At 37.3% G+C, this 27,860-nt stretch overlaps 1 protein-coding gene and 1 long non-coding RNA gene across 6 annotated transcripts in view; one reads left to right on the top strand and one right to left on the bottom strand.

Annotated features, from left to right (window-relative positions):
* Positions 1–27,860, bottom strand: part of ZNF804B (zinc finger protein 804B) — a 272,987-nt gene that overhangs the window by 96,622 nt on the left and 148,505 nt on the right. Inside the window, exons 1-2 of one of the 5 annotated variants that reach the window (XR_013927840.1) lie at positions 7,860–27,860; positions 1,081–7,776 (exon numbers count right to left, since the gene is read on the bottom strand). The exon at positions 7,860–27,860 is cut by the window's right edge and continues 31,347 nt beyond it. The exons of 2 other annotated variants lie outside the window; for them this stretch is intronic. Coding sequence is in view for 2 of the 3 variants with exons in the window: in XM_080385537.1 (XP_080241663.1) it covers positions 7,695–7,868 (174 nt within the window). In the remaining variant the exon portion in view is untranslated. Of the gene's footprint in view, positions 1–1,080 lie in introns of those variants that run through there. 2 more of the 5 variants (XM_080385537.1, XM_080385538.1) reach the window with 2 other exon arrangements.
* Positions 1–27,860, top strand: part of LOC308063085 — a 384,803-nt gene that overhangs the window by 259,893 nt on the left and 97,050 nt on the right. The gene's annotated exons all lie outside the window — the stretch shown is intronic.

The following is a 27,860-nucleotide window of genomic DNA, read 5'->3' as shown; positions in this document are numbered from 1 at the left end:
CCTGTGAAACCTTAATTGATGATACTATTAGAAACATTATGTTTAGGTTACGTGGTCCGTAAAAGTTATAATTTATTAATTTGTAAACTGGGGAATCAATAATAACAAAAATATCTATTATGGTAATTATTAAAAAATATAATTACTTAATGGTTGAGTGTACACCAAAATACTAAAAAGCTGGTTTTATGTACAAAGAATTTGCAAAAAAACCTCTGTAAACTGTAGCAAAACAGCAAACACTTCTTACCTAGGATTTTTTTTGGCATAAAAATTCTCATATTAAATATGTCACTACCATATGAAGATGGTTTAGTACACAGAGCACGCTAAGCAACCCAATATTATTTATACATTGTAATTGTCATAAAAATCTACTAGGTAATACACATGTAACCGTCACATTTTTTCATGTCTCTACATAATTCAAAAGACCCCTAATGATTTCCTTAGGCTAAAATGTGAATTGAAAATTCTTCATTTTTTTTTCTAGTCTAAAAACATCCATCTTCTCTTTTTGCATGGAATCTCAGTTTTTGAAAGTGAAAAATAAGGTCATAGGTAGAACCATCACCCACCCAGTGGACAGGGACTAGAAGTAAAGCAAAGGAAGAACTGCTAATGTTCTAGAAATGTCCTTCTGCAATAAAGCTAAAGCACCCTAACATGGTGGCATCAGGAGACTCTTGCACTGGGCAATTCAAGAGATATATACTACCTACTTACAAGAGTTTTCCTTGTCTGATGAGGGCCTCCAAGATGGTCAAGATGGAGCCCTTGCCCTGTAAGAAACTGAAGGGCTATGGTTTGGTCATGATGGGAAAGCAATAGCTTTGGAGGGACCTAACAGCAGTACTTACAAGGGTTCATCAGGAAGAAGGAGAAGAGCTCATCACAGAGGTTCAGGATGGGAGGATGAAAGACAGTGTATATAAGGTGAAAGAAGGTGAGTTCAGACTCAATATAGGGAAAAACTTTTTCCCAATGAGAACTATCAAACAATCACAGAGGTTGCCCAGGGAAGCTGCATGTTCTATATCCTTGGCATTTTCAATACCAGACTGGTATTCAATACCCTGCCTGAGAAAGAGGTTGGACTAGAGACCTCCTGAGGTCTCTTCCATGCAGAATAATTCCGTGGTCCCATGATTCTATGATGTCAGCCTTCAGACACACAAATTAGAAACAACATGAAATTTATAAAATATAAACCACCTCAAAACTCATATAAATATTTAGATTCTACATATCATGTACCGACTTTCTTAACTGCCACTTCAGGGCATCTTAGGCTTTGTTTCTTTGCCTAACACAGCTGTGGCATTAAGCAGATGTATTATGTAGACTTTATTATCTGACATTTTTATACATTCAATGAAACATTATTCTAAATATAAAAGACAATTAAACTTCAAAGAAAATGATTTACAAGAGAGAAACAAATGTAGTTAGATAGATATATGGATAAATAAAAGAAAGTTTATATCAGTTAGAAGCATGGACTGTATATAATATGGATCTTTGTCTTCTTTATGGCCTACATAAAGTTAAGTTTGTTTGGGTGTCTTAGCTGTGTATTTGCATATACTGACATTTTAGATTTTTTAACTGCTGTTTTTATATAATAATTTGTATGTATTTCAAACTACATTGCTATACCACTTTTTCTTCTAGATTTGAAATACAGATTTCAGCTCTTCCATTTAAATTATTCTAAAAGCTAAGCAAGAAGTTATCGTGGTAGTTATTGTTTTACGCATTTGCTTGTGAACAGAAGGTTGTAAGAGGCCAACAAGCATTTGGTACAATTGTGAAATTCTTATACAGTGCATCTGTCTCAACTGTTAACGATATGAGATTGGTACAGCAGAGACTGCTGAAAAGGAGCATATTGACTGCTTAGCTCTGCTGTCAAATGAGTACAATGCAAAACATTATAATGAATGCAATTACAGTGATTGTGGTTGAACAAGAAACTTTTGAGAGATTCTATTTATTGCAAATGCTTTAACAAGAGCAGTTTGAATGAGCCAAAACACAGATATTTTTCCCTAAATTGCTTTCTATGTTCCTGGTTTTAATAGATTTTATTTTAGAAAGTCCTGTCAAGTGGGGTGGTGATGACTTCCATACAGAATGGCAACTATGCTTTTGTGTGATAAAGCCATAAACAATTTATTCAGTTTATCTCAAGTCAGTGTTCTGTCAATAACTCCTCCTTCATCATCCCACTTTTCAACAAGATTATTTTGACAGTGGATTTAAAAATATTTATTTATTTAATGTAAAACTAAACAGTATGTTTATGCAGTACAATGTAAGCCAAAATGATAATGTAAAACTAATTATAACAGGTCCAACTCCTTAGCAATTGGAGGAAAAGGGACAGTTCTAAAACCATTTAACATTTGACTTTGTATTGTGAACACTTCTAACTTACTAGAATATAATATGAATCATGAGTTAATGTATCCACCTGCATTACACTGAGGGTTCAGAACTGAAAAATAGCTCTACATGAGTTTCCCTGTCTATGTAGTAAAGACAAAACCAATTTTTTTTTAGAATTTAAATGAGAAAACTATAAAGAAAGAATAATTTTTTTCCTTTGTATGTTTTCCATGTCTATACATGTAAAAAACTGCCTTTAGCTAAGAAATGTTTGGTTGACATGGAATACTTTCCTAAAAATCTTGATAAAAAATTAACTAACCAAGCCACTATACTAAATTTATTGTCTTCTCTAACCAAAGCTGTTTCAAGGGAAGCAAGATGGGTTCCCACCACAAGTATTCTATTGATAGGAGTACCAGGAGAAAAACATATCCCACCAGTCTTATTTCCTTTGCCCTGGCAACCACAAAGAAAAGCTGCAGATCTGTAGTGATAGGATAAGCAGGACAGGGTAAGTTTGCTTCTGTAAAAGACCGAGGAAGAGAACAACATCTGTGGAGGCAGATACTTTAGGTATTGGCATATCTTGACAGTGCTCTTCCCACAGGGGCTTTTACGTTATTTTGCTTAGAATTGAAATTGGATGATGGTTTTGTGGAATATCCCACCACCCTTGTTGAATACTGACATATCACCAGTACTCCTTCAGCTTTCTAGAATATCCCTCATCATCTAACACTTATGTAAATATTTCATAGGTCCATTTAAGACCAATGACTTCTAGAAATATGTGTACTAAGCCTGGTCATTTGAAAAAGACACATATTTTTTGTGGATTACAGTGTGGATACATTATTTGTGTTTAGATTAATAATGTTAAAGGAACAGATAGCACTTTGTCATCTCACTTCCATTACCTTCATGCTCACCATATTCATTTTATGCAAATAGGTTTTGATTATTGATGATCTGGATGAGGGGATCGAATGCACCCTCAGTCAGTTTGCAGTCAACACCAAGCTGGGGAGGAGTGTTGATCTGCTGGAGGGCAGGAGGCTCTGCAGGGGGGTCTGGGCAGGCCGGGCCCATGGGCCGAGGCCAGTTGTAGGAGCTTCAGTGAGGAGAAGTGCCGGGTCCTGCACTGGGGTCACAACAACCCCACAAAGAGCTACAGGCTTGGGGAAGAGCAGCTGGAAAGCTGCCTGGCAGAAAAGGACATTGGGGTGTTAGTCCACAGCTGGGTGCACACGAGCCAGCAGTGTGCCCAGGTGGCCAAGGGGGCCAGCAGCATCCTGGCTGGTGTCAGAAACAGTGAGGCCAGCAGGGCTGGGGGAGTGACTGTCCCCCTGTACTCAGCACTGGTGAGGCTGCACCTCGAACACTGTGTTCAGCTTTGGGCCCCTCATTTTAAGAGGGACATTGAGGTGCTGGAGCGTGTCCAGAGAAGGGCAACGAAGCTGGTGAAGGGTCTGGAGCACAAGGCTTATGAGGAGCGGCTGAGGGAACTGGGGGTGTTTAGCCCAGAGAAAAGGAGGCTCAGGGCAGACCTTATCACTACTCTATGTAGGTATCTGTTGCTTCACCAAGTAACAAGTGACAGGACAAGAGGAAATGGCCTCCAGTTGTGCCAGGGGAGGTTTAGATTGAATATTAGGAAAAATTTCTTTACTGAAAGGGCAGTCAAGCATTTGTTTTATCAGGCTGCCCAGGGAGGTGGTGGAAACACCATCCCTGGAAGCATTTAAAAAATGCATAGATGTGGTGCTTAGGGACATGGTTTGGTGATGGTCTCTGCAGTCCTGGCCTTGATGACCTTAAAGGTCTTTTCCAACCTAGATGATTCTATAATTATATTTGGCCTCTCTGCATCATTTTATACATATATATAAATTTCAAATATATTTAAAATGTGATTTTTTATTACTTATAGGATATAAACTTTGACAAAATTTATTTCATTCATAATGTATTTTTTGAAGCTCATAGGCTGTAGCTCAACAGACCACCTTTTCTCCTGTATTTTTAATCTTAAGTATTCTGCGTTTTATACTCCCATGTTTATTGTTATTATTAAATATTTTTTCAAATTATTAATTAAAATTGTTAATTTTTGTACTCTTCCACTTTGCCCCCATTGCTTTTCATTGACAATTGCTGTTTTTTGTATTGCCACTGAGCTGCCACTGACTATAGAAATAGATGTTCTTTTCAGGAAGGCAATGCAGCTTTCTGTCTATTCCATAAATCCTTTCTCATATCCACTTCCACTTAAAATTTTCTGTGTACCTTTTGGCTCTTAGTCAGAATTTTCTGTTAATTTTACTTGAGTTTTGAAAGCTAGCTTTTCTGAAGCACTAAATATACATCTAGCTGGTTGGAACTATCTTTCTTTCTGAGCATAATCATATCATTATCACTGATGTCTAGGCCACCACTTAGTTCCACTGAAGGGATTAGTTAATTTTTACTTATTAGAATATGATACTGAGATGAACTTTAACATTCTAACAGTGAAATGCACTCATATATCCTATCTTGTGAGGCTAGAAAGAAAAGCAGTATTTCTTGCTTGCCTCCCCTAAAAAAAATACATCTGTCTACTACTTACGATAAAATGGGGGCCAAGGACCAACTCTGAGTTTGCACAGAATAGTGTGCATATTATACCTATTTTTAGTTGAATATTATTTATTGAATACATTATTTAGAAAATGTTGCTGGTTTTCAATGAATAATTTATTCAATTTTGTTGCTATCTTAGCCCAACTTTAATTATATCCCATAGTGAAGCAAAAAGAGATGAAAAAGATAAGCTCAACTATTGCTAGGATATCTAGAGACTTAGGGCATTAAATATCATCAGTCTAAGCTGAAGTTAAAATCCTGCTGCCTTCAGCTTCCACATATTTTCTCTTATTACTTCTTCTAAGTTCTTTTATCTTAGTCTTTCTCTGATTTTCCCCCTTCCCTCCCCGCTTTCTGTCAATTTTTGCCTCCATTTCTCTACCCAGTATATTCTAAATGTCCATACTCTCTTTCCTGTGTCTTTTGTATTTCACCACTCATCTGCCTCTGTTAACGAGCCCTCACTTATTGATATAGAATAAGGGTAGTCCAGCAGACCTCTTGAGAGTGAATGCATCTTTCATAAAACACTTCTAAATTTATGAATTTTCCTCTGCTGATTCAGCTCAGTGGAGTAAATCTACACTATTTCTGGGAGCAAGTTTATTGCCTTGTAGGTTTCTGGTAAGCGTTTACAGTTCTATGACCACTGTATTTTAATAGGTCCCACGTGAAACCATCATCTGCTCTTGCCTATCCTTTAACTCAGTCTAGAAAAATACTATAATAAATTTGCTGAGTTTGTTTGGCAACATCCACAAATGCAAATTCATAGAGGAGAGAAAGAGATATGAATCAATACAGATCTATGTGCCAGTCTTTAAGTGAGCTATAAAGACAATTACGCTTGAACTAAGTATAGAAGACAGGAGAGGCTACTTCCATCCAAGTCAAGTAGTAATCTATGTAAGTGCTGACATATTGGAATTGGAAAACAGTTTAGACATTGGTTACAATGTTAGAAATCATTAAAAATTACAAGATATTGGGAATGCCTGCGAACCGGTATAATCTCTCCATTCCTTAGAGTGCCATTATATAGACTTCTCTGTAATATACTAATGCTGATGTGAACCATTTTGCTGTAGCTACCCAAAAAAACCGAAAATCAGATGACAAGAGCCTGGGCACCAAGTACAGTGTTCTGAAAATACCCATATTTGAAGGGTTTTCAAAAAGTGCAAAAGTTGCTACTATCAAAAACATCTTTGCATATCTTGTACTTGTTCTCAATGATTTGCATGGGACAGAATTTTCAAAGTGAGCTTTGTCTGTGCTGGAAAGATTTCATACTGGATTCTCCTTATGCAGAAATAGTATGGGAGGACTCAGATGGATTTCCTTCCCAACTGGGCTTCCTGGGGACTATAGGAATGCAAATAATAATAATAGTAATTATATAAGAGCTAGAAAACCTAAAGGATGTCCCGTGGTGGTTCCAGAAGAAAATCATAGAGGTTATTGTTCTGGAGCCTCTACCTCTGATTAGAACATTTAAATATAGTTGCATCTGGAACTTCAACAAAAGGCCAGTCTTTTGTGGCAGCAACAGCAGCACATAATTCACCAAGCTTTAACATCTGCAATTTAATACCGTGGAACTCGGAAGAACAAAGGTCACAGTCAGGTATCTGTTACATGCTTAAGGTCTACTAATCGTGCAGCATATGAAAGTGTGCCTCAAAGAAAAGTTTAATTGACTAAAATACAACAAATATTTAATTTTCCCCCCCCTCTGATTAAACAGTTAATTGCAAGAACAGTGAGCATAAGCGAACATACATGTACATAGGAATATATACATATCAAGAGACACAGCATTTTTCTTCTACGCTACTTAACATTGTAATAGATTTAAGCAACATGAGGTATGTAAGTAGCCCTCTTCAAGAAAATGCTGATTAACGCTACCAACTCACAATCCCCCAAATATAACAGATCTTTTTTCTTTATGGAAAACACTTTTTAAAAGTCCTCTGCATTTCTATTTACAGTGCTGAAAACCTTACCTAGTGATATAATACATTATCAGCATGTCTGTGCTTCTTCATCAAGAATTTTTTGACAATAAATATAAGTACAAATGTTCTTTGAAAACTGCAGCCTATTTTAGCAAGTATCTATAGAAAAGAGAGGAATGAAATTGTTACACTAGAATTATTTTAAAAGGAAAAATGTATTAATTTAGGTAGCTCTTTTCCATATACCTTTCTCATTTCCTAGCTTGTAGGAAAGATTAACTCATTGTTATAAATATATAAGTCATGCTCTAGGGCACTTTCCAAAAACACATCATAAAATGTTGCCTATTATAATTATGACATCTGTTCGGCAGCAGAGTATTATATAGTTCAATACCAATAGCATGGCTTGGTGTCACAGCTGGACTTGTATCACAGATCTAATCAATACTGTATTAATGGATTCTCTATAATAGTTTATTGTATGGTACATTGCTTCTCTCAGCCTAAAAAGACAAATATTCTTGTCCACCCAAGCATTATTATATATGCAACCAGAATAATTTTTAAATAATATAATTGAAAAAGTAATCATGACCTGCCCAACATGTGTTCCACAATTATTTAACAAGGTTTTCTTCCATTAAATGGTATTATCTTTAAAATTATTAGCAATTTATCAGACTTCTCAGTAACATGGAAAAAATACAGTACCTTGAACACTACATTTTCCAAAGATAAGTAAATGAAGCATAAAGGCCTAAATATCACGCATCCTTCAGCTCTACAGCTGTAGCTGAGAACACAAGATAGCAACAAATCCACTTTAATAGCTGCATTATGAGACCTCGGGTAAGTTTTTGAGTAATATTCAAGTACCTGTATCATCTGTTAGGAAAACTGCAGTGCAGGCATGTAGCTTTTAAACCTCAGCTGCTGAAGAGCAGGACAGAAAATTGTAACAGACCTTTTGTAGCTCCCTCACCAACTGGCTGTTGAATTTTCTAGGTAGATTAAGTCATGGAAGATTAAGACAGAAGCTTTGCTCAGAGTACCTACCAGGCAAGAGAAAGCAAAATACAGCACTCCATTTACAATAATGTACTATGTAAAACCAGAAAAGCTGATTGGCAAAGCAATCATCTTAAAAATGTCCCTGAAGACTATAAATATAACACTATTATATTTTATACTGGAGCTCCGTGGTATGACGACAACCCATTAACTCAATCAGAATAACGACAGGAGGGCCATCAGAATGATAAAGCTGTTCTAATGAAATGCAGACAAAGATTAAAAAGAATTAAAAGTGACAAGTAAAATCCATTAAAAGACAGCCTTTAGCTACTGTAATCAAAGGATTATTACTTACCTTGTCAATTAACAGCTGTGTGTCTATTTTTTCATGCAACACAAAAGACTGTGCCAAGTGTCAAAAAATCATTATTAACAAGAGGACTTTATTTTTAATTTATTTGGCTTGTGCATGTACATTACAAGACCTCCAAATGAATCGTGTACACAATTTTAGAAGCTGTAACACACAATTAACCACAGTGTTCTGTGCTATTATTGCCTTTAAAACTATGTCTTACTGGAGAATGAAAGTAAATCAAACGGAATCAACTGCAAGTGTATTAATCAATGCCTTTAACATCTGTCTTTGTCTGACATTAGAAATCCACATGCAAAAATGTTCTATGTTTTTTCCCTCATTGCAGCTCTTTTGCCTACACTTTGCCACAATATTTCACATAACAGGAGATTCCACTAATGTTAGATTCTGGGAACTGAAAAGGCAAAGTAATTTCCAATTCATTAACCTTGAAAATAATTCAAAGTAGAAAATAAAACTTAAAAAAGAGAAAGTGCAACTTCTGAAACACAACAAGCAAGCTTGTGCCTTTGTTTGGAAAAGGAAAGTGTCCCCCATGAGTAACAATTCAGTGCAGATTACTTTGCACAAACATAGAAAATTTCATTACAAATTCTTTTAGAATTAATATTAAACAATTAATACAATTAATAATACCAAAAATGCTACTAGAAGAGAGTGGAATATGTCACAGTAAAAATGCTTTCCTTCTTTTTTAGGTGTTTATAATATGTGACCATCACCTGTATTGTTCCCATTATCTTTAGCAAATTGTCTCTATTTTGTGCTGCTTCCAGCAGCTCTAAGTGCTTTCAGCATGGGGAAAATTAAGTTATAACTCCATGCTTACACACCCATGCCCTTTACTCAGATAAATTATTCCTACAGGTCAAGTTTCAGTTTTCAGTCATTCATCCACATTTGTTCAGCACCACAACTGTAAGTAGCTGAATGGCTGAGCTGCTTAAACTTCTGTTAATGCATTTCTGAAACAAGCAAAATAATTTTTACTATTCTGTAGAGACTGAGAGAAAATTAAGACAGAATAACATGTCAAGTGCATCCTTTTCAATCTAGCCAGATGAAACAATAGTAACAATGAACAAAACATCACTCAAAACTACATTATACTATCTAAATAAATGTTAGGATACTTTGTTTTCCCAGTACTTATAATTTCCATACCTGTGCCACTCCAAGTTATATTGAGACAAAGCTAAAAGATGTCTCAGCAATCCTGACTGCAACACTAATGACATGCTTTTGATGTTTGGTTTCATTCTCCAGTTCTTGAAATTTCAGATGTTGGTAGAGAACGTATGCATTTGTGAGATATTTGAAAGTGTGGAAAAGATGGATGGGCTATCAAAGGCATAAATACAGAATGAAATTAATGAAAGACTGGACTATTCCATTAATGGAAGTGTGTTGCCAGTTTCTGTGACAAAGGAGGCTATTCAACTTCTAGTTGTTAAATATTTCGCTGATCACAAAAAAGTCAGTTCACTAATAAGTGTTGCTGTTTTGCTGTTTAACACTATTAGGAATGGAACTTTCCACCCAACAGGGTCATAACCAAATGAGAAGTCTCCAGATGTACCTGGAAACCTCCTCAAGTCTTTTGTGTTGAGTGGGAAAACACACCGGGCAGTTCACATGTGGGTGCCCTTAGCCAGACTCTGGGTTAGAAAAAATAATTCTGTCAAAAAGTGCTATACAAAATCTTTTTCAGTATCTTTTCAGACAGACAGCAGGTCTGGTGTGCAAATACTGAAATGTGAAAGTTTTTTGTGTTCCAGTGTTAGATATATGAATTAGGTTTTCAAGTTACTAATACCTCTTATCTTCAAGAAACTCATCTATGGAAACAAGCTCATCCCTCCATACATAATATATGCTTTTACCAAAATCTGTAACCAAAACGTAAACTAACCAACTAAATAAATCATGATGTCTGGTGATAAATCTTATGGATCTCTATGCCATAGTAAAAATTTCCGTGTTATTGTGTGATGAACATCATAGCTCAGAGGATTCATATTTTTTTAGGTTTAGCAATCTAAAAGTTTGGGTAACAAGTCTCAGACAGTATTAAATCAGTTAGAGTGATAGATACAACCAGAAAGCAATTCTTTCTACTGCTCCTTAATCTTTGCTTTGGGCGGGACAACAATGATGTCATGCCACCACAAGCCCAAGAGATACAGAGCTTTGTAAAATCAAAGTCTAGTCCTTAAGGCTATGAAGCAAGATGTCTACAAACCTTTACAAACAAAATTCAAATGTTGCAGTCCAACTGCTGATTAGCTACCAACACAGACATTGTGAAAATAAAGCACAAGAAGTAGTCTATTAAAACTTGTCAAACTGTCAAAATTCTATATTTAGTGCAGGAGTTGAACAAAGATCTTGAGCAGATACAATTATGAAAGATTGCTGGATTTGAAGATACCTTTCCAAAATTCCCAAGAATGTAGAGAAATATTCTGGCTGTCAAATAGTATTACAAATCAAGAAGATATGTAATGTATACAAGAGTAAAATGAATAGAGATTTTTTTTTTTTTTATCTTGAGACAAAGGTAACAAAAATTAAGCCAATCCTTCATCAGCATTTGTAAGAAGTTAGCTGAAGGGTTAGTTGGGTGACTTCTTCCAATGATCTCTGAAAAGTTGTCTGGATACCTCAAGTACTGTTTATCTCTTTCCACAATTGCTTTGGGTGCGTTTTTTATTAACCACCTATGTAAAAGTAAACTATAAGGTACATAAATAGCTATCCAAGGAAAACTATCCCATAAAACATCTGGTGAGAAATTCATAAGGATTTTTCATGCATGATTTTTTTTAAAATAAATGAGAAATGTTCATTTTTTCTTAAACAAAAGTTATTGAAAAACACCTTAGGATCTAGTGTGTTCATTATACTATCCTTGCAAATTAAATAGTGTAAAAATCTGCATTTGTCAGCAAAATAACAATGAGAAATGTTTTTATTTGGAAAGAATTTACTAAACTGGATTGATCCTTGTAAATGAAAAAGAGCACAAGTTTCTCAAGGGCTGACAGACTACATTTAGAATTATGCATAACCACATCAATCACAAGATTGATCGTTGCTAATGTGAGAGATATCTGAAAGATCAAATATTTTCATTCAGTGCAAATTCGCTTACTAAAGGGAATATAGCAATGACATTTACACCATCCAGGTAATTTTTGTCAAACAGCACTAAGTAATATTGTATTTTTTTCATGCAAAACTATGTTTATAAGACCCAGTACAGGCAAGAACACTAATATTTTATTACTAAATCTTACAAATATGTTGCAGTTTGTCAGTAAGTCAAAACATTAAATTTTAGGTAAATCAATAGGTCAAATGCTCCATCTGCCCTGTATATTTGTCATTTAAAGAACTATTGAAAGGAAATATTTATTGCATGGAAACAGGTGATGCAATCCTGCTTCTTTACATAGTATTTAAATGCAGGATGGGGATTTGTCAGTTGAGAATTTTAGAGAAAGCATCTGTGGGATACTAGAAATAAACTTATTTTTGGTAAAACACCTAATAAATGCTTTCTATAATATCATATGAACAAAAAAGCTTTTTTTTAACCCTTAGCATCTCCCATCAAGGAATGAAAATAAAAAAAAAGAAACCTGGCATTTTTATGAATTATTATTTTCTCCCACTTCATCTAAGGAGCAAAGGGAATGAAGGAACGATACATCTTCAAGAAAGATCCCTGAAGGAGTTCTGTCTTTTATTCTCACTTTAATCACATCATCTGTGTCTAATACTACCAGTAGGCAGTGTTGTATTTTCTCCTGTTTGCCTGTATAGGATCTCCAAAATTCTCCATGCCCAGAGTTGTTGAAGTGTTCTGCTTGCTCTGTTCTTGGATAGGAGTTATTTTCTGTGGCTCACTGATTCCACCATACAATGCCATGACCTTTGGAAAGCTTTTTTCTTCCCTTTGAGTCTATTCTCACAGCTACTTTCCAGAGGTCTGTTCATAGTCTTTTCAGACTCCCTAGAGGAGCTTGTTCATCTGCGGTCAAATCTCTGGAGACAAACCCAGTCAGCACAGTTCTGGTAAGAAACATATCCCTTACTTGAGGGACATAATGTTTCACAGACAAGTATTACGGAGTTTTCCATACGCTACATGGACCAAGTAGATAGGACAGTATCAAAGATGTAAGTTCCAGTAGCTTCTGGAGATACTTTTGTAGAATGAAAAATCTTTGTGGCTTCTGTCTCTCATATCTACATATGTCAACTTTTCCTGGCACCTCCGACTTTCCTTCAAAACAGTGGCAAGGATAAGCTGTTCTCAATCAGTGGTAAAATAATGTGTAATTGTACTAAACTGTGGAATATAATGTGGGAGTGTGAATAATGTAATATGAGTAAAATTTAGCTATGCATACCTGCTGCAATATATATATATACATATTTATTATTACCTTCAATTTTTTTACAAAGTTATTAATATCAGAACATTTTACACTACTACATCTGCATTTTCTCATTCCTAATCCTAAAAGCGAGCCTATAAAATATCCTTGTAAGACATACTTGGGAATTAAAGTACACAACTCCTTCTAATATTAAATGTCAGGGAATCAATATGTGACACTGGTCTGCTGGCATACTGCAATTGTCTTGCATTATACCACTTAGTACCATAAGTAGTAACTACTTCTCTTTTCCACTAAAAAAAAAAAAAAAAAAAAAAAAAAAGATACTGACTCTCTCTCTTTCTTCTTACTTAAATCCCTCACTGCTTCACATGTTGTAACATCTTTTTCTCAAACTAATGAATTAAGATAATTTATTTGAGCTGTGAATAACACTTCTAAGGCTGTTTTTAGCCTGACATAATGAAAAAAATATTATATATGTGAAAATAATCTTACTTCCTACTCACACATTGAAATTCAGATACATGACATGGTTCCTTCATAAATGAAAGAATAGGAAGACTTAATTTTAACAAAGAAATGGACAGGTTTTTCCTCTTGTCAATGGCAGAAGTAGTTTAACTTAAAAGGATAGATGATATAATAAAGGACATGCAGAGAACAGAAAACTAGAACATTACAGAAGCTGATTACTATGATTAAAAATCCTAACAGTTTTTAAAAATGTTTCAATATATCCTTTAATGTTAACAAAATCAACAGTAAAATGTTATGTTACGTTATATTACGTTATGTTACGTTACGTTATGTTATATTATGTTATGTTATGTTATATTATGTTATGTTATGTTACGTTATAAAAGAGCTGCTGCTGCTTTTTTCTGCTAAACCGTTCTGTGGTTTATGGTCTTTAAATAACTAAAAAGCTGCAAGGGGATAAAAGTCATAAAAATAATTATTACCAGGAAGTGATTAACCAATACTGTGCCTCAGAAGTTCACTTTAAAATGCATCTCAAGTCTTTAAGCTGTTTGCAAATTACATTTGATCATATGTATGAATTTAACAGCAATATTACCAATAGAGATTATAGGTAAGTGAATAGGATCTGGACAAGAGGACTATCTAAGAGCTGAGACCAAAGAGGATTTATAGTTCCAATCTAACAGTGATGAAAGTTATTGCATCTTTTGCCACACTTTCAATGAGGGTAAGAGCAGGCCATAGTTGTGAATTATTTTCCATGATTATGTTGACAGTGAGATAAGGTTATACCTTCACATTACTTTCTGTGGTTACGGCGATTTTGATTTTCATGCTAAACCATGAACCTCATTACATTATCATTGTTCTGTGTGTTTTAAATGGTATTATCAGTATCACTGAACCTCTCCTGATGAGCACCAGTCCTAATGATTTGCATTGCTAGTTGAAGAAGCTGGCTATAAGTAAAGCAGTTCAGGACATGCCTACCTTTAAGAAAGTGAATCTCAATGATGCTTTGCCATGTCAAAAAGCATTCACATAATCGAATTCTAGCTGTACAAAATCTTCTGAGTTTTCTCTACAGGGTCTAGAGAGAGGGGCATTCCAGAAGGCGATATTCCTCACCTGTTTTTGGCCAGGGTGCAGGGTAAACTCCCAGTAAGAAAGCAGTACCAGAGTTAAAGTTACAACACATTTTAGCATATTCTGCTCCTCAAAGAAAATCCAACCATTGTAACAGTGATAGTGATACAGTAAGCATCATAGTTACTGGTGATACAGCAAACCTTGCTGAACTGGTTGATGAACAAACTGTCCCTCTTCCAAAGCCTGAAGAATTGGGAATTACTTCAAATGGTACTAGTAAGGGATTCATAAGGGGTTCATGAGGACCCCAAATTGATTTGGACATGTATGGAAAGGCTCTGGGTGGTTTTAGTTTTTTCCATTTTCTTTTTTTTAATTTTTGGAATGCTGTTAATAACATCATCCAGTATGGATGGGTTTGCCGAATTTCCATCACATCAGTTTTTATGCACCAAAAGGTACTCTTATTTTGACACAGAGTAGCATGGCATGTTTTCCTCTACAGGGAATTGACTACTGTCAGTAAAAGATCTTTTCAGATTTATTGTGCCAGCTGTTTCTTGACAGACAATTTGCTCCTTGTCTTTGTTTTACCTCAGAAGGATTAAAGGTTCTGTTTATACAGGGGCTTTTTTAGATTGTGTTTTTAATTACTCATTAAGTTTGTGTGCCATCCAACAGGTCAGATGCCTACTCAATCCTAACTGAACTATTTGAGAAACCTAGGCTCTTAAGGACGCATTTGGGCCAATGAAACAGAAAATGTCTGCACGGACTATCACATTATATTTCTTGGGTGACCTTTCTTGGTGTATTTCAATGCATTTTCCCTTTCTATAACGAGAAAAACTGAGGGCCTGCAATAACAGAAGAAAGCTCAAAATTTACTTGATTGTTTGTAAACCTAAACAAAGGTTTAAATTTAGACTGAAAATCTGGATCAATAATTATTTATCCATTCGTGACTGTCTATTTCTTATAGATTTTAAAGCTAAAATGGAAAGATTCAAATTGGCCTGCTTTGGCAATTCCCATGTATTTTGAATACAAAGACAAACCTTCTTATTCTACTCAGTAAGGCATTCTACAGCAGAACAAGCCTCATGTAAAGCACTGAAGTGAGTTCATCTCAAACAACAAAGAATCAGATTGTACTTGGTCTATACGTATACGCAAGCAAGAAACATTTTGCATTATGAAGGCAGACTTCGGTGAACAGGGACTTTTCTCGTACTCAGTCAGATATCTGCCATTTAGAAAGGAGCTGGGGACATTGTCAAAGCTCACAGGTAGAAGTCAGGCTGTTATGTGATTTCAACATACTGGACCAGTTTACTGGATGCTGCAGAATCTGTACCCTTCCAAGCAATGAAGACCCTGCAGGCAGCAGAGCCTCAAACAGAGGAAGCTTTTGGTGCATGACTGGACTGCATGGATGTCAGAATGACATCCTTTACTTGGAGCACCTTTCCTGCATTCTGCCAGATAACCTGATGCAATGCTAGCTGTAATCCACATCTCAGACTTTTTTCTTTTGAAGTAAAGTGTCTTTTTTTTGCAAAGGAAAAAGCAAACCTATACCTGTCTTCCAAAAACTCTTGACCTGTTCAGTTTTGCTTGAGATTCTTTTTCCTGGTGTTTCACTGCAATTCCATGTGAAACAGATTAAACATTTTAAAAACAGTCAATAGTGAAATAACAGTCTTTCGTGAAGCTAAAGTCTTTTTGGAGAGGATGAAATGTCTTTGGTGTCTTTGAAATAGCTTCTGTACCCGTCTGTTAGCTATCTAGGATGGGAAATATCTGTAAAACAGAATCCAACTGGCTGCATTGTCAGAATAATGAGCAAGGCAATTTTCTTAGCAGTAGGCAGCTATGTAAACCTGAGAGGAATACCAGTGGAGTTTTATTACAACTGTAATTTATATTACAGAGGGATGTTGGAGCTAGCTCCATATGTTTGATCTGCAAGACCATGCACTGTTCAGGTGCAGCATTGCAAAAAACATAGCTATACAGCTACCAGGTCCAGCCGCAGCCCAGAAAGACTAAGTCTGATTTTCTGCAGCATGGAGTCTGCACTGAGGTTGTTCTATGTAGTTTTAGTGAACCTTTCTAATACAGGAAAACATAGGAAGCCAATTTACAGAGACACTGATGTTATCAGGTATGTACTGCACTGAAGCTGAGAAAAACTTACCAATTCCGGCTCAGTGCTGCCCTTCTAACAGCACAGACACACAAGTCTATGGGGCTTGTACCTCAGGGTACTGAGGAAGCTGGTGGAAGAACTTGCCAAGCCATTTTCAATCATTTATCAGAAGTCTTGGCTAAATGAGGAGGACCAAGAAGACTGGAAGTTTGCAAATGTGATGCCCGGCTACAAGAATGGCAGGAAGGAGGATCTGGGAAACCACAGGCCTGGCAGCCTGACCTTAGTGCTGGGAAAGATGGTGGAGCAGATCACCTTGAGTGCCATTACGTGGCACATACAGGGCAATCAGGTGACGGGGCTCAGCCAGCATGGGTTTATGAAAGGCAGGTCCTGCTTGACAAACCTGATCTCCTTCTATGACAAGCTGAGCTGCTTAGTGGGTGAGAGAAAGACTGTGGATGTTGTCTACCTAGACTTTATTGAAGCCTTTGACACTGTTTCCCACAGCATTCTGCTGGAGAAACTAGCTGCTCATGACTAGGATGGGCATACTCTATGCTGGGTAAAAAACTGGCTGGATGGAGTGGTGGATGGTGTTACATACCATTGGCACGATGGTCACAAGTGGTGTTCCCCAGGGCTCAGTATTGGGGCCAGTTCTGTTTAATATCTTTATTGACAGTCTGGACAAGGGGATTGACTGCACCTTCAGTCAGTTTGCAAGTGACACCAAATTGGGCAAGAGTGTTGATCTGCTGGAGGGCAGGAAGCCTGTGCAGGGGGATCTGGACAGGCCAGACCAATGAGTCAAGGCCAATTGTAGGAGCTTCAACAAGGAGAAGTGCTGGGTCCTGCACTTGGGGCACAACAACCCCATGCATGCTACAGGCTTGTGGAAGAGCGGCTGGAAAGCTGCCTGGAAGAAAAGGAGTGTTGGTCCACAGCTGGTGCACATGAGCCAGCGGTGTGCCCAGGTGTCCAAGAAGGCCAACAGCATCTTGGTTTGTATCTGAAACAGTGTGGCCAGCACGGCTGGGGAAGTGATCATCCTGTACTCGGCACTGGTGAGGCTGCACCTTGAATACTGTGTTTGATTTTGGGCCCCTCACTGCAAGAAAGACCTTGAGGTGCTGCAGCGTGTCCAGAGAAGGGCAACGAAGCTGGTGAAGGGTCTGGAGCACAAGGCTTATGAGGAGCGGCTGAGGGAACTCGGGGTGTTTAGCCGGGAGAAAAGGTGGCTCAGGGCAGGTTTATGACTCTCTACAGCTACCCGAAAGGAGGTAGTAGAGAAGTGGGTGCTGGTATCTCCTCCCAAGTAAGAAGCAATAGAACAAGAGGAAATGGCCTCAAGGTACCAGGGGAGGTTTAGATTCGATATTAGGAAAAAAATTCTGCATCGCAAGGGTTGTCAATCATTGGAACAGGCTGCCCAGGGAAGTGGTTGAGTCACCATCCCTGGAGGTGTTTAAAAGATACATAGATGTGGCACTTAGGGACACAGTTTAGTGGTGGACTCAGCAGTGCTACATTAACAGTTGGACTTGATCTTAAAGTTCTTTTCCAAGCTAAATGATTCTGTCTTTCTATGATTCTATGCCTATTTGATTCCTTTGGAGCCATTTCAATTTCTGTGCACTGTGCTCTCTGTGCTCCAGTGTTCAGGCTGCCTGAGTACTTCAGCTACAGAGTTCAACTCATAGAATCAATACTACCAGGCTTTCCCACTGACCAGCGTAACTCACTCAGCTCCCCATTAACCTGGACAATAGAAAGTCAACTAAACTTTTAATGTAATAGTGTCAAGCCATAGGAACAATCTTTGGAGATTTTTTCAAAACAAAACTTTCCAATGAACTTCTCAGGAGAAATTTGTGGGGGTGTTGGGCATAGGAAAAAAGACAAACACAACTTAGGCTGATGTATTCTACCTGAGTTAGCCATGCAGCATGCACTTCCCTTTACTGTTAATTAATTAGATCTCCTAGAGTAAGTGTCCAAGGTCCACACATAGCTGACAGAGAAGCAAATGTCTTTAAAGGCTTCAGGCCCATCCCTATCCAGCTAGGTGGCTGAAGTATACTTATTAATGTTCACAAATGTTTTTTAAGCTTCACAACATATAGGAAAAAAAAATGAGTGAGGATGGTCCCAATTCTTCTTTGGGAAACTGGAGTGTAATCTGCACTTCTTTCCTTTTCTGTTCTTTAATTTTAATATCCCTACAGTGCTTATGTTACCTTACCATAATGTACTAAGAACACAATTGAAGGAAATATTGAAAGGCAGCTCCCACATCCCAAACACAACTCAGGCACAGACAAAAAGAGCTATTTTAGCTTGTCATGAAAATCAGAAACATTGCCCGCCTGAAAGCCTCAGTGCAACACATATAACATGTTTAATTTTATCACACAACTGTACAGAGAAAAATGCTTCAGTTCATTCAAGTTAGTTGCTGAACCATATCCCTAGTACTGCAACAGCCTGTTGAGGCTGAGATGACTGAGGTCCCAAACACAGCAACATGTTCATCATATATATGGTCCATAACATTCTGTGATAGCTAAACCTTTGTAACTTATTGTTCGGGGTTGTGATTTTTCTCTCTTATGATGCAATTTTTTGGAAAGATCAGTCATTCTCAAGAAATTGAAATGCTTTGCACCCCATTTCAGTTCTGTCATGCATTATTAAAGGTCTGCATATCTTCATTTATACATTTGGTGTAATTCAGCCATTCTTTATGTTCCTTTCCATAAAACACATTTACGGTATCACCATCATAGTCTCAGATAAACTGCAATAGTGGTGAAAGGGTCAGCACAAAACAGGCAACAAGGAACATCTTCATATTTGTCAAGATGCGTGTTTTTTCTGACCTAATGTTACCCCACAAAGGTGTAGATACCTCGGCTATTATTTATTCGGGCTTTCTTTACAGTTATTTAAAAAAAAATAATAATCACTTGAGTGTTAAGGCTGATCTGTAATATGATGGGAAAGAAGACTCCCTGGAGTCTCTCTCACCATTAAATATAGTTATGGTAAATGAGATGCTTAAAGAAAACTTTTAGATGGCTAATGCCAGATTAAACAAATGTTTCCATAAATGAGTGCATGAACATCTAAAGACATGGGCCTTGCACTGGAAGCACTTGCACCTCACATTTGAATGTTATCAATAAAATTATGCTGCCTAACACTTTGTGATGGCCCATGAATTACTTTAGGTATACTGATAAGAGAACATATTGGAAAAAGTAAGTAATTTTGAAGCTGGAAGAAAGCATGTTCCTATTATTCCAACTCCAATTTGCTGGCCTTTCACAGGTCATTTTTCAACTTAGATTGACAGTGCTTATTGAACTGTGTGTCTCTGAACTTTCTAGTAACGATTTTATCAGCTTTTAAAACAGTGAATATTTTCTGGCTGGAATATCCTCTATTACGTGCAAATACTCCAATACTGACTTTTACATCTCCTTGCATCTTTTTTAGTTGTGCATATAGAATCACTGCCAAGTCCCTGGAATGCACAGACCCTGAATATTCTCACTGGATATCTGATATCAAATGTTATTTCATAGTAAAGAGCTCAGTTCTTTCAGCTCCCACCAAGCTCAGTAGTGTGATCCAGAAGAAGAGGGTAACAAGAAATAACAAAAGGTTCAGCAATGGCCTGTCAAATGCCAATCACATTGACAATTTTGAACCACACTTCCAAAGAGACCCAGGAGTTAAATGCATCAAGAGCATGTTTTTGACTAACATAACGTTGCCTTATTGTTTTGTCAACAGGAGAAGATTCTGCCAGCTTTTTGGCATAAAGATCTTTAGTCTTGATGTCTTCCTGAAAGTTCATTTGCAGCAGCTCCTTCTCCATGTTTAATAGCTAGCTGGAGTAAAACTGGTGGCTAGGATGTATTCTCTGAGGAGAGAAATGTGGCATGCTGTTTTATACCAAAGTAAACTTCAAAGCAAACTGCATTATAAAACTTATACCTTTGCAGATGTTTATAGAAATGATTAGCTAAAACAAAGATGGTGGGGAACTGGCCATTATGGCTGTACTGAAAGCAATTACATGGCCAGAGAGAGGGCACCAGGGAGGTGTCAGGGTGCCGCATGGGCCGGGTACTCCCAGAGGCCCGGAGCCATGGTGGGTCCCCGAGGGGCAGAGCTGGGCCTCACAGCTGGGGCCCATCCCCATGCCCCCCAGACTGGAGCAGGGCAGCTGTGGGGCAGCCGGGGCAGCCCAAGCCCAGGCACTGGGCGCTGAGCTGGGCTGGACCCAAGCTGGACCCAGGCTGGGATGTGTGTGGGGGAAACTGGGGCAGCCCAAACCCAGGCACTGGGCGCTGAGCTGAGCTGGACCCACGCTGGACCCAGGCTGGGATGTGTGGGGGGGAAACTGGGGCAGCCCAAACCCAGGCACTGGGCGCTGAGCTGAGCTGGACCCACGCTGGACCCAGGCTGGGATGTCGGCCCACAGCAGGCCCAGCTTGGAGGCCTGGCTGTGGGGAGCTGCAGACCAGTGTTGCTATGTCAGGGACTGGCAGCCCCAGAGGGGTGAAAGGGGGTCCAGGGCTGTGTGCAGGGCATGGGGAGACACCCGGGGAGGCCAGGCAGGGACATGGGGCCTGTTAGTGCCCTCAGGGCCTAGACAGGAAGGACCAGATGAATACCCAATCTTGTTACATGTTTTCACTGAAGACTTTGGCACAAAAGGTAACAGTATACTAAGGAAATGTGGAAGTTTATTCAATATAACAGGTACAAACATATATGCCTATCATATGCAATATATATCCAAGTGGTGCTGTTGGAGTGTCCTGAGGATGGGAGGACTGAAAACGGGATAAGAAACAGTGCTGTCCACTGGTGAGCCCATCTGGACCTGAAGCCAGGCTCTGCCTGCCTCGAGGCATCTCACTGGACTGATAGAATTAAAGTTTGCCATTTCAGTTGTCAGAAGGAAGAAAATGAGGTAGTTACCACTGCATTGCAAAGTGATAGCTGAGAGTCCCCATGACTTCTCCCTATTTTATATGACCAGGGAAGGCAAGAACCATTTGAAGAAAAGGACAATGCTGGAAGACTACTAAATGGGCATAAACTGGTTGTAGGGGGAAAAAGAAAAAAGTTAGATATTGATGCTAAGAAAAGATGTCCAGGGAAGGATGCAATGAAGCTGTTGAAGGGTCTGGAGCACAAGGCTTATGAGGAGCAGCTGAGGGAACTGGGGGTGTTTAGCCGGGAGAAAAGGAGGCTCAGGGGAGGTTTATGACTCTCTACAATTACCTGAAAGGAGGTAGTAGAGAAGTGGGTGCTGGTATCTCCTCCCAAATAAGAAGCAATAGGACAAGAGGAAATGGTGTCATGTTGTGCCAGGGGAGGTTTAGACTGGGCATTAGGAAAAATGTCAATCATTGGAACAGGCTGCCCAGGGAAGTGGTGGATTCACCATGCATGGAGGTATTTAAACAATGCCTAGGTGTGGCACACAGGGACACGGTTCAGTGGTGGACTTGGCAGTGCTGGGTTAACAGTTGAACTCAATGATCTCAAAGGTCTTTTCCAACTCAAATGATTCTATCATTCTCTATTTGAACATTACAAACATGAGATTTCCTTTCTCAGGAAACCTTTAAGCAATCTTGACTTACTGTTTCAGAGTTGCTATATTGACCTATTGAGGCACACACTTCTACTCTGTGTGTTTGCTGGTTCTATGCAGTGTCCTCTGCACATCGTTTTATTACTGAACTTAAAATGAAAAGCTAATTTAAAAGTTGCTCATTTATTGTACTAAGAAATGTTAATTATAACGAATTATTATTTAAGTTAATGTTTCCCAAATAAATATAGACTCACTTTATGATCTTGAGATCAACTAGAAAAATAATTATGAGTATTTCCATTTACAGTAGATACTTCTTTCCAGCATTTTAATTTACACTCATCTTAGGAACTTTATAATTCTAGAGCACAGTAAAAGATTTTCATCAGTATAAAGAGAAACAGCTTTTAATACTGGAGACCTTCAAAGGTGAAAGTACTTCTAAAAAGGCAGTCTTAAAACCTCAAGTGCTTTTATCTTGATCTACCATCTTGATGCTAGCTGGGAACGAAAGAATGGATGGTATGATCTGACAAGGGTCAGGGTTTGATATGATCAGGGTCAGGCAGTTGTACTTCTTTCTCTCTGCAACTTCTCCAAGGCTAAACGATCTTTTATTTTGTTAAAAATAGCCCCATCCTTCAGATTTTAGATGTCTGATGATTTCTATTACTCCTGCCTTGTGCTGCTGTGATGTTGCTGGTTCCTTTTACTGTTTGAATTTTTAGAACTATTTCAGTACATTCAACTTTCTCAAGACTGGATTGCTTACAACAGCGTACCATATTTCAGTTTCACATTTAAGAAAGAATGTAACCCCCAGATGTTCATTTGTCTCAGTCCTCTTTTATCTATCTGTCTGTCTGTCTGTCTATCTATTCTTCCATGATTCCACTGTCCACAGATCAGCTTCATTTAACTAACGTCCTACTTTCTATACTTCCCTCAGTAATTTGTGCTATTAAGGCTCACTTCTTTGGTGTTGACAAAAATAAACTATTGAAAAATAACAAAGAATTCTGGCATTCTTAATGTTTTAATGTATGAATTAAATATATGTCTTTTGATCACAGTCATCTCTTTCTGCTTCATTTTATTTCTTATATTAGAGCAGAGAAAGAATAAGCATTGGCCTCACCAGAAAACTTGAGATAAACTGAAGCACAGTAATTGAAAGATTATGAGTTTTGAAGACTCAGGAGTATTCCTGACCACACTAGAATTGTGTAACAATTTATACAAAACCAGTTCTATAGTCCCAAATCAGTATTTGCTAGAAAATTGACATTTTGCTTGTAGTTTTCAATTTAGAATGGATTATTTTTTATTATTCACATTTTAAACAGATTCACTAGGTTTATTTTAAGCCAAGCAGTTTTGTAATAATGATAAAATATACAATTGCATTTTCCTTATGCTTAAGTTGATGAGTTTTAAGCAAACAATTCAGGATGAGGTTCGTTTCTTGTTTTTCTTGAGTAATGGCTCATGAATTGGTCAAACATTATGTATTCTTTTAATTCATTAAAACCCACAGGAAATTCATGCTTGATTAAATAAATCTTCATAAATGCAAGAACAGAATGAAAATCCCTACATCATTGATTACCTGTTAATTCTAAAAAAGGCGTACTAGTAATTTGCTATAATGAAAAAAGAATGAAAACGTATTTTCCCCAGGAATAACATCCACGACCACTTCACAGGACAATACTGCCAATAAAGTGGTTTGATGGAATAAGCTGCTGAGTGAGCTGCATTCATTCCTCCTGACCAGATACAGGGTATCTACTTGACAACTTTGATGGTGGCTTTCCTGTGTGCTACCTTCAAGTGCTGATGAGTGTGCTTACAGTGCCCCACACTCCCACTGCCTTGCAGGACTCATGCATTGTTTCAACTTCTCTCTTGGGTTCACAGAAAACTGCAGAGCAGTTTGAGAAAGAACATTACCTGACTTTTTGTGGCAATGTTAGGGAAGAGGAAAAGTAGCTAGATATTTTCATGCAGGAGAAGAATTTGACTTCTGCAGGTTCTTTCACAGACACATCGTGCTTCATCTTCTTACCAAGCTTGGGTTACACAGGCTGCATTTATTAGTGGCTAAGACTCCACTATGCATATCTTTAAAATGACCCTCATTTTACTTCATGATATTCAATTGTTCCATGTTTTCCTTATTAGTATGCCCAGTGAACAGCAGCATTCATCACTAAAAATGTCTGACATAACTGAGAATTTCTTCAAAAGCCATTTCATTACATACACACACGAAAAGTAACAAAGCAAAACAAAAAAAGCACTTTTATATAGCTCCAGTTTTCTTCAACCTGTCCTTGATTTATGGTACAGTTGTCCTTGATACCTTTGAGTTTTAAAGCAATACCTGCAATGTGAAGAGTACGCAATATTATGTACATGTAAATATGTACAGATCCTCCCACATGCTACTTAAAAAAGAATTCAAAACCAATGAGAAAATACACTTTACTTTCACACTGAAAATCTCACTGTATAATCAAAACTGACTGACTTCATGTATTGTAGCGTGCATTCTGTTGATTAGCTTCTTTCTGGCACCTCCAAAGCAAAAATATATTTTTCATAGGATTATTTTTCCCTCCTTGTAATATGTAACATTTAATATATGCTGGTACTGTGATAAAATGTATTTTGAGGTATTTTCATGGAGCACCAAATTAAATGTTTCAATTAGAGCTGCAGTGAGTTGTTCAGCAAAGATTTGAATGAACCCCTGTGGGCCAACCTTAAAAAAAACCACCCAGGCCTATATTTTAATGGGCTCTATAAAAATGTGTCAGATTCACAATTAAAACAATTCAGTTTTCTAAATGAACCGAGACAGATCACATCTCTTTTGCTGAATTACTCCCATTTCTACTACTTTTTCTCCTATGTTCTCGTGTCCATGTGACTCTGGAGCAAAAAGTAATGGAAGACTTCGAAGAATGTAAGACTGGGAGTTAAGATCTATGAGCTCCAACTTTGGAATATGAAACAGAAAACTTAATTTTGGTTGTTCTTCTGAGTTTTCCCAACAGATAAAACCCTTCAACATCCATCAGCTAAACATCTCTCTAGACTATCTTTATTACCAAGCATCCTTAGGGTCCTTCCATAAAATACTTACTCCAAGACTATTGTTTCTTACCCTGACTCTTTCCTTTGTTTTTTAGGCTTGTTATTGCCCCCTTGAAACTGTTTTTTATCTGTTGTCATTAGGAATCTTCCATATCTGTCAAACTAAGCTCTGAATGCTGCAAGTCTTGTGAAAGAGTATTCCTTACTCTATTTTTTTTTCTTCTTCTTGTAGGCTGAGGATTATGCTAAAAGAGATGGTTCCTGTGAAAGTCTTAATCAATTTGATAGGAATACAGCTACAAAAAAGGTGGTTTTTTTATATACAAGGTGTGCAACATACTCATAATAAAACTGAAATAATGTCAAAACACTTTTGCTTGTCCCAATCATGCTTTTCATGACTCAATCTCATAAACCTTCAGAAACACAAAGCAGAATCATTTTTTTAAGTAACTTTTCCTTTGGAAAAATTATCCCCAAATGAGAAACATTAACAATTCAAAAAGGATAAAACCATGGGCAGCATTTTTGTCCCAAGTATTATTTAATTTTACTTAGCTTTATTAGCACTTGGGCAAAACAGAGGCTCTAAATGTAAGCTATGTTTCTAAGGCAACTCAGCGACACAAGTTCAGATCTGCTAGCCAGCTACGATCATCAAGTTCATCATTCTGCTGGCAGGATATGTGTGTGAAAGGCTGCAAATGATGACCATTTATCAATAATTTTTAAGGATTTTTCTTGGCAACATCAGCTTTGGATGTCTGCAGTTTTTCTTAACCTGGCTTACATTAATTGTGCTTCAGGCAAGCACTCAGACACATACATAACTCATGGATTCCACAGGACCCTGGCATATATTCATGCTTAAATATGTGCTTCATTGCTGTCCTGAAGGGTCAGAGTGGAACAACTGAAAAAGGAGGCAGGAGGCTGAAGGAGAGGATTTTCTGTTAATTTCCTCTCCACTTAAAAGGACACTTTCTAAAGCTTCTGTGAAAAAATCAAAGGTATACACAACTTGAATAATCATGAGGTCATTAAAAAATTCAGTAGCTTTCAGAAGACATTCAAATGACATTGTAGGAAAAGAAATTCTTATGAATGAAATGGTATTGAACTAAACTGATAGCTTTCATAACAGTCTTTGAAAGATCCTTACCTGAACAGATTATAAAGCAAAACAGTCAAGAGGACAAAAAATCATAATAAACACAAAACATAAGCTAGACACAAACAACACACCCAGAATAAACACCAACATAGTCCTCAGACAGATAACACTCTACCCTGTAATGTTTTTTGACACTGACTAATGTTTTTTTCTTGCATGGATAGCTCATAGGCACTCTCTAAGAAATTATTCTGTTTAGAGAGACTCAAGCAGCAAATAAACTTCAATTGAGTGCACTTAGCTCTCAAGAACTATACTAGAAATAAAAACAAACATTATTTAAATATATAATCAGATAGATATCTAGTATATGTGTACTGCACTGTTAAATTGAGTACATCATAGATATATATCTTGTTTACCTTGTATGCAAACGTTAATGTGCTATTTTAGTATACTTATTTAATCTACACAGTAGAAAATATACAGAAGAAACAATTTTCAACTTTGACAAAATGTTGAGTTCAATTCCATTCTTTTGTGGTCCAGGCAATTACACCAATCTTGAGAATGTCTTAGTCATTCTCTCTTTCAACCTTAGCATTTAATTAGCAAAAATAATTACATTTTTATTATATCAGTATTACTCTATGGTGATAGAAGAGCTGTTGTATTTTCCACGAAAGTACTATTTTCACTGGATACCTTCTAAATAAAATGCTGCTAGAAATATGGCTGAAAGCATAGTTAATTATAAATGTAACTAAAAGGGTGTCACTAAAAGGTTAGGAATACCAATAAACTGCATCACAGCAAACATCACATTGAACATGCTTTCAGGATTTAATTCTGAAGATTTATATGTCACTTGACTTATCTCTTCCATTTCAATGTCTGCATATATCTCCCAAGAAATAATAATTATAAAAAATGAATATTGCTGCTAAAAACAATAGAGGATTTTGTTTTGCTAATAGCACAACTGGTTTCCCAAACAGGAAATTAGAAACAGCACCCTTAGGAGTATTTTTGAACTACAGTGAAATGAAATAAAACTCTCTTCATTGCTATTGACAGAACCTAATAAAATGTTTCATACTAAATTGCTTTTGATGCATCTGTATATAAAATTAATTATGCAAATAATATAATATCTCTATGGATAATTACAACAGTAATAAAACTTATGCTGTTTTTTTCTTCACACAGGTGAGTATTTTCCAAAAGTGGTGTCAAATAAAACTCTCTGATTTTACCTACATGAAAATGAAAAAGCTACTGAAATGCAGGTCATGAACTTCTCGATGCAAAGAGTAACCCAGAGCAGCTGTCAGACTTCTCCTTGTAATGGTCTGGTCTATCACAGAATGGCTGATGCCAGAAGGCTCCACTGCAGACCATCCAGTTTAATGCTCTGCTCTGGGCAGGGTCAGCTGGAGCAGGATGCTAAGGGGTGGCTCCAGTCAGGTTTTCAATATGTCCAGGAATGGAGAGTCCACAACAGGTTGC

This window comes from Falco punctatus, assembly GCF_963210335.1.
Source record: "Falco punctatus genome assembly, chromosome: 4".
NCBI classification, from domain to species: domain Eukaryota; kingdom Metazoa; phylum Chordata; class Aves; order Falconiformes; family Falconidae; genus Falco; species Falco punctatus.
This window is presented reverse-complemented; position numbering and strand designations above follow the sequence as displayed.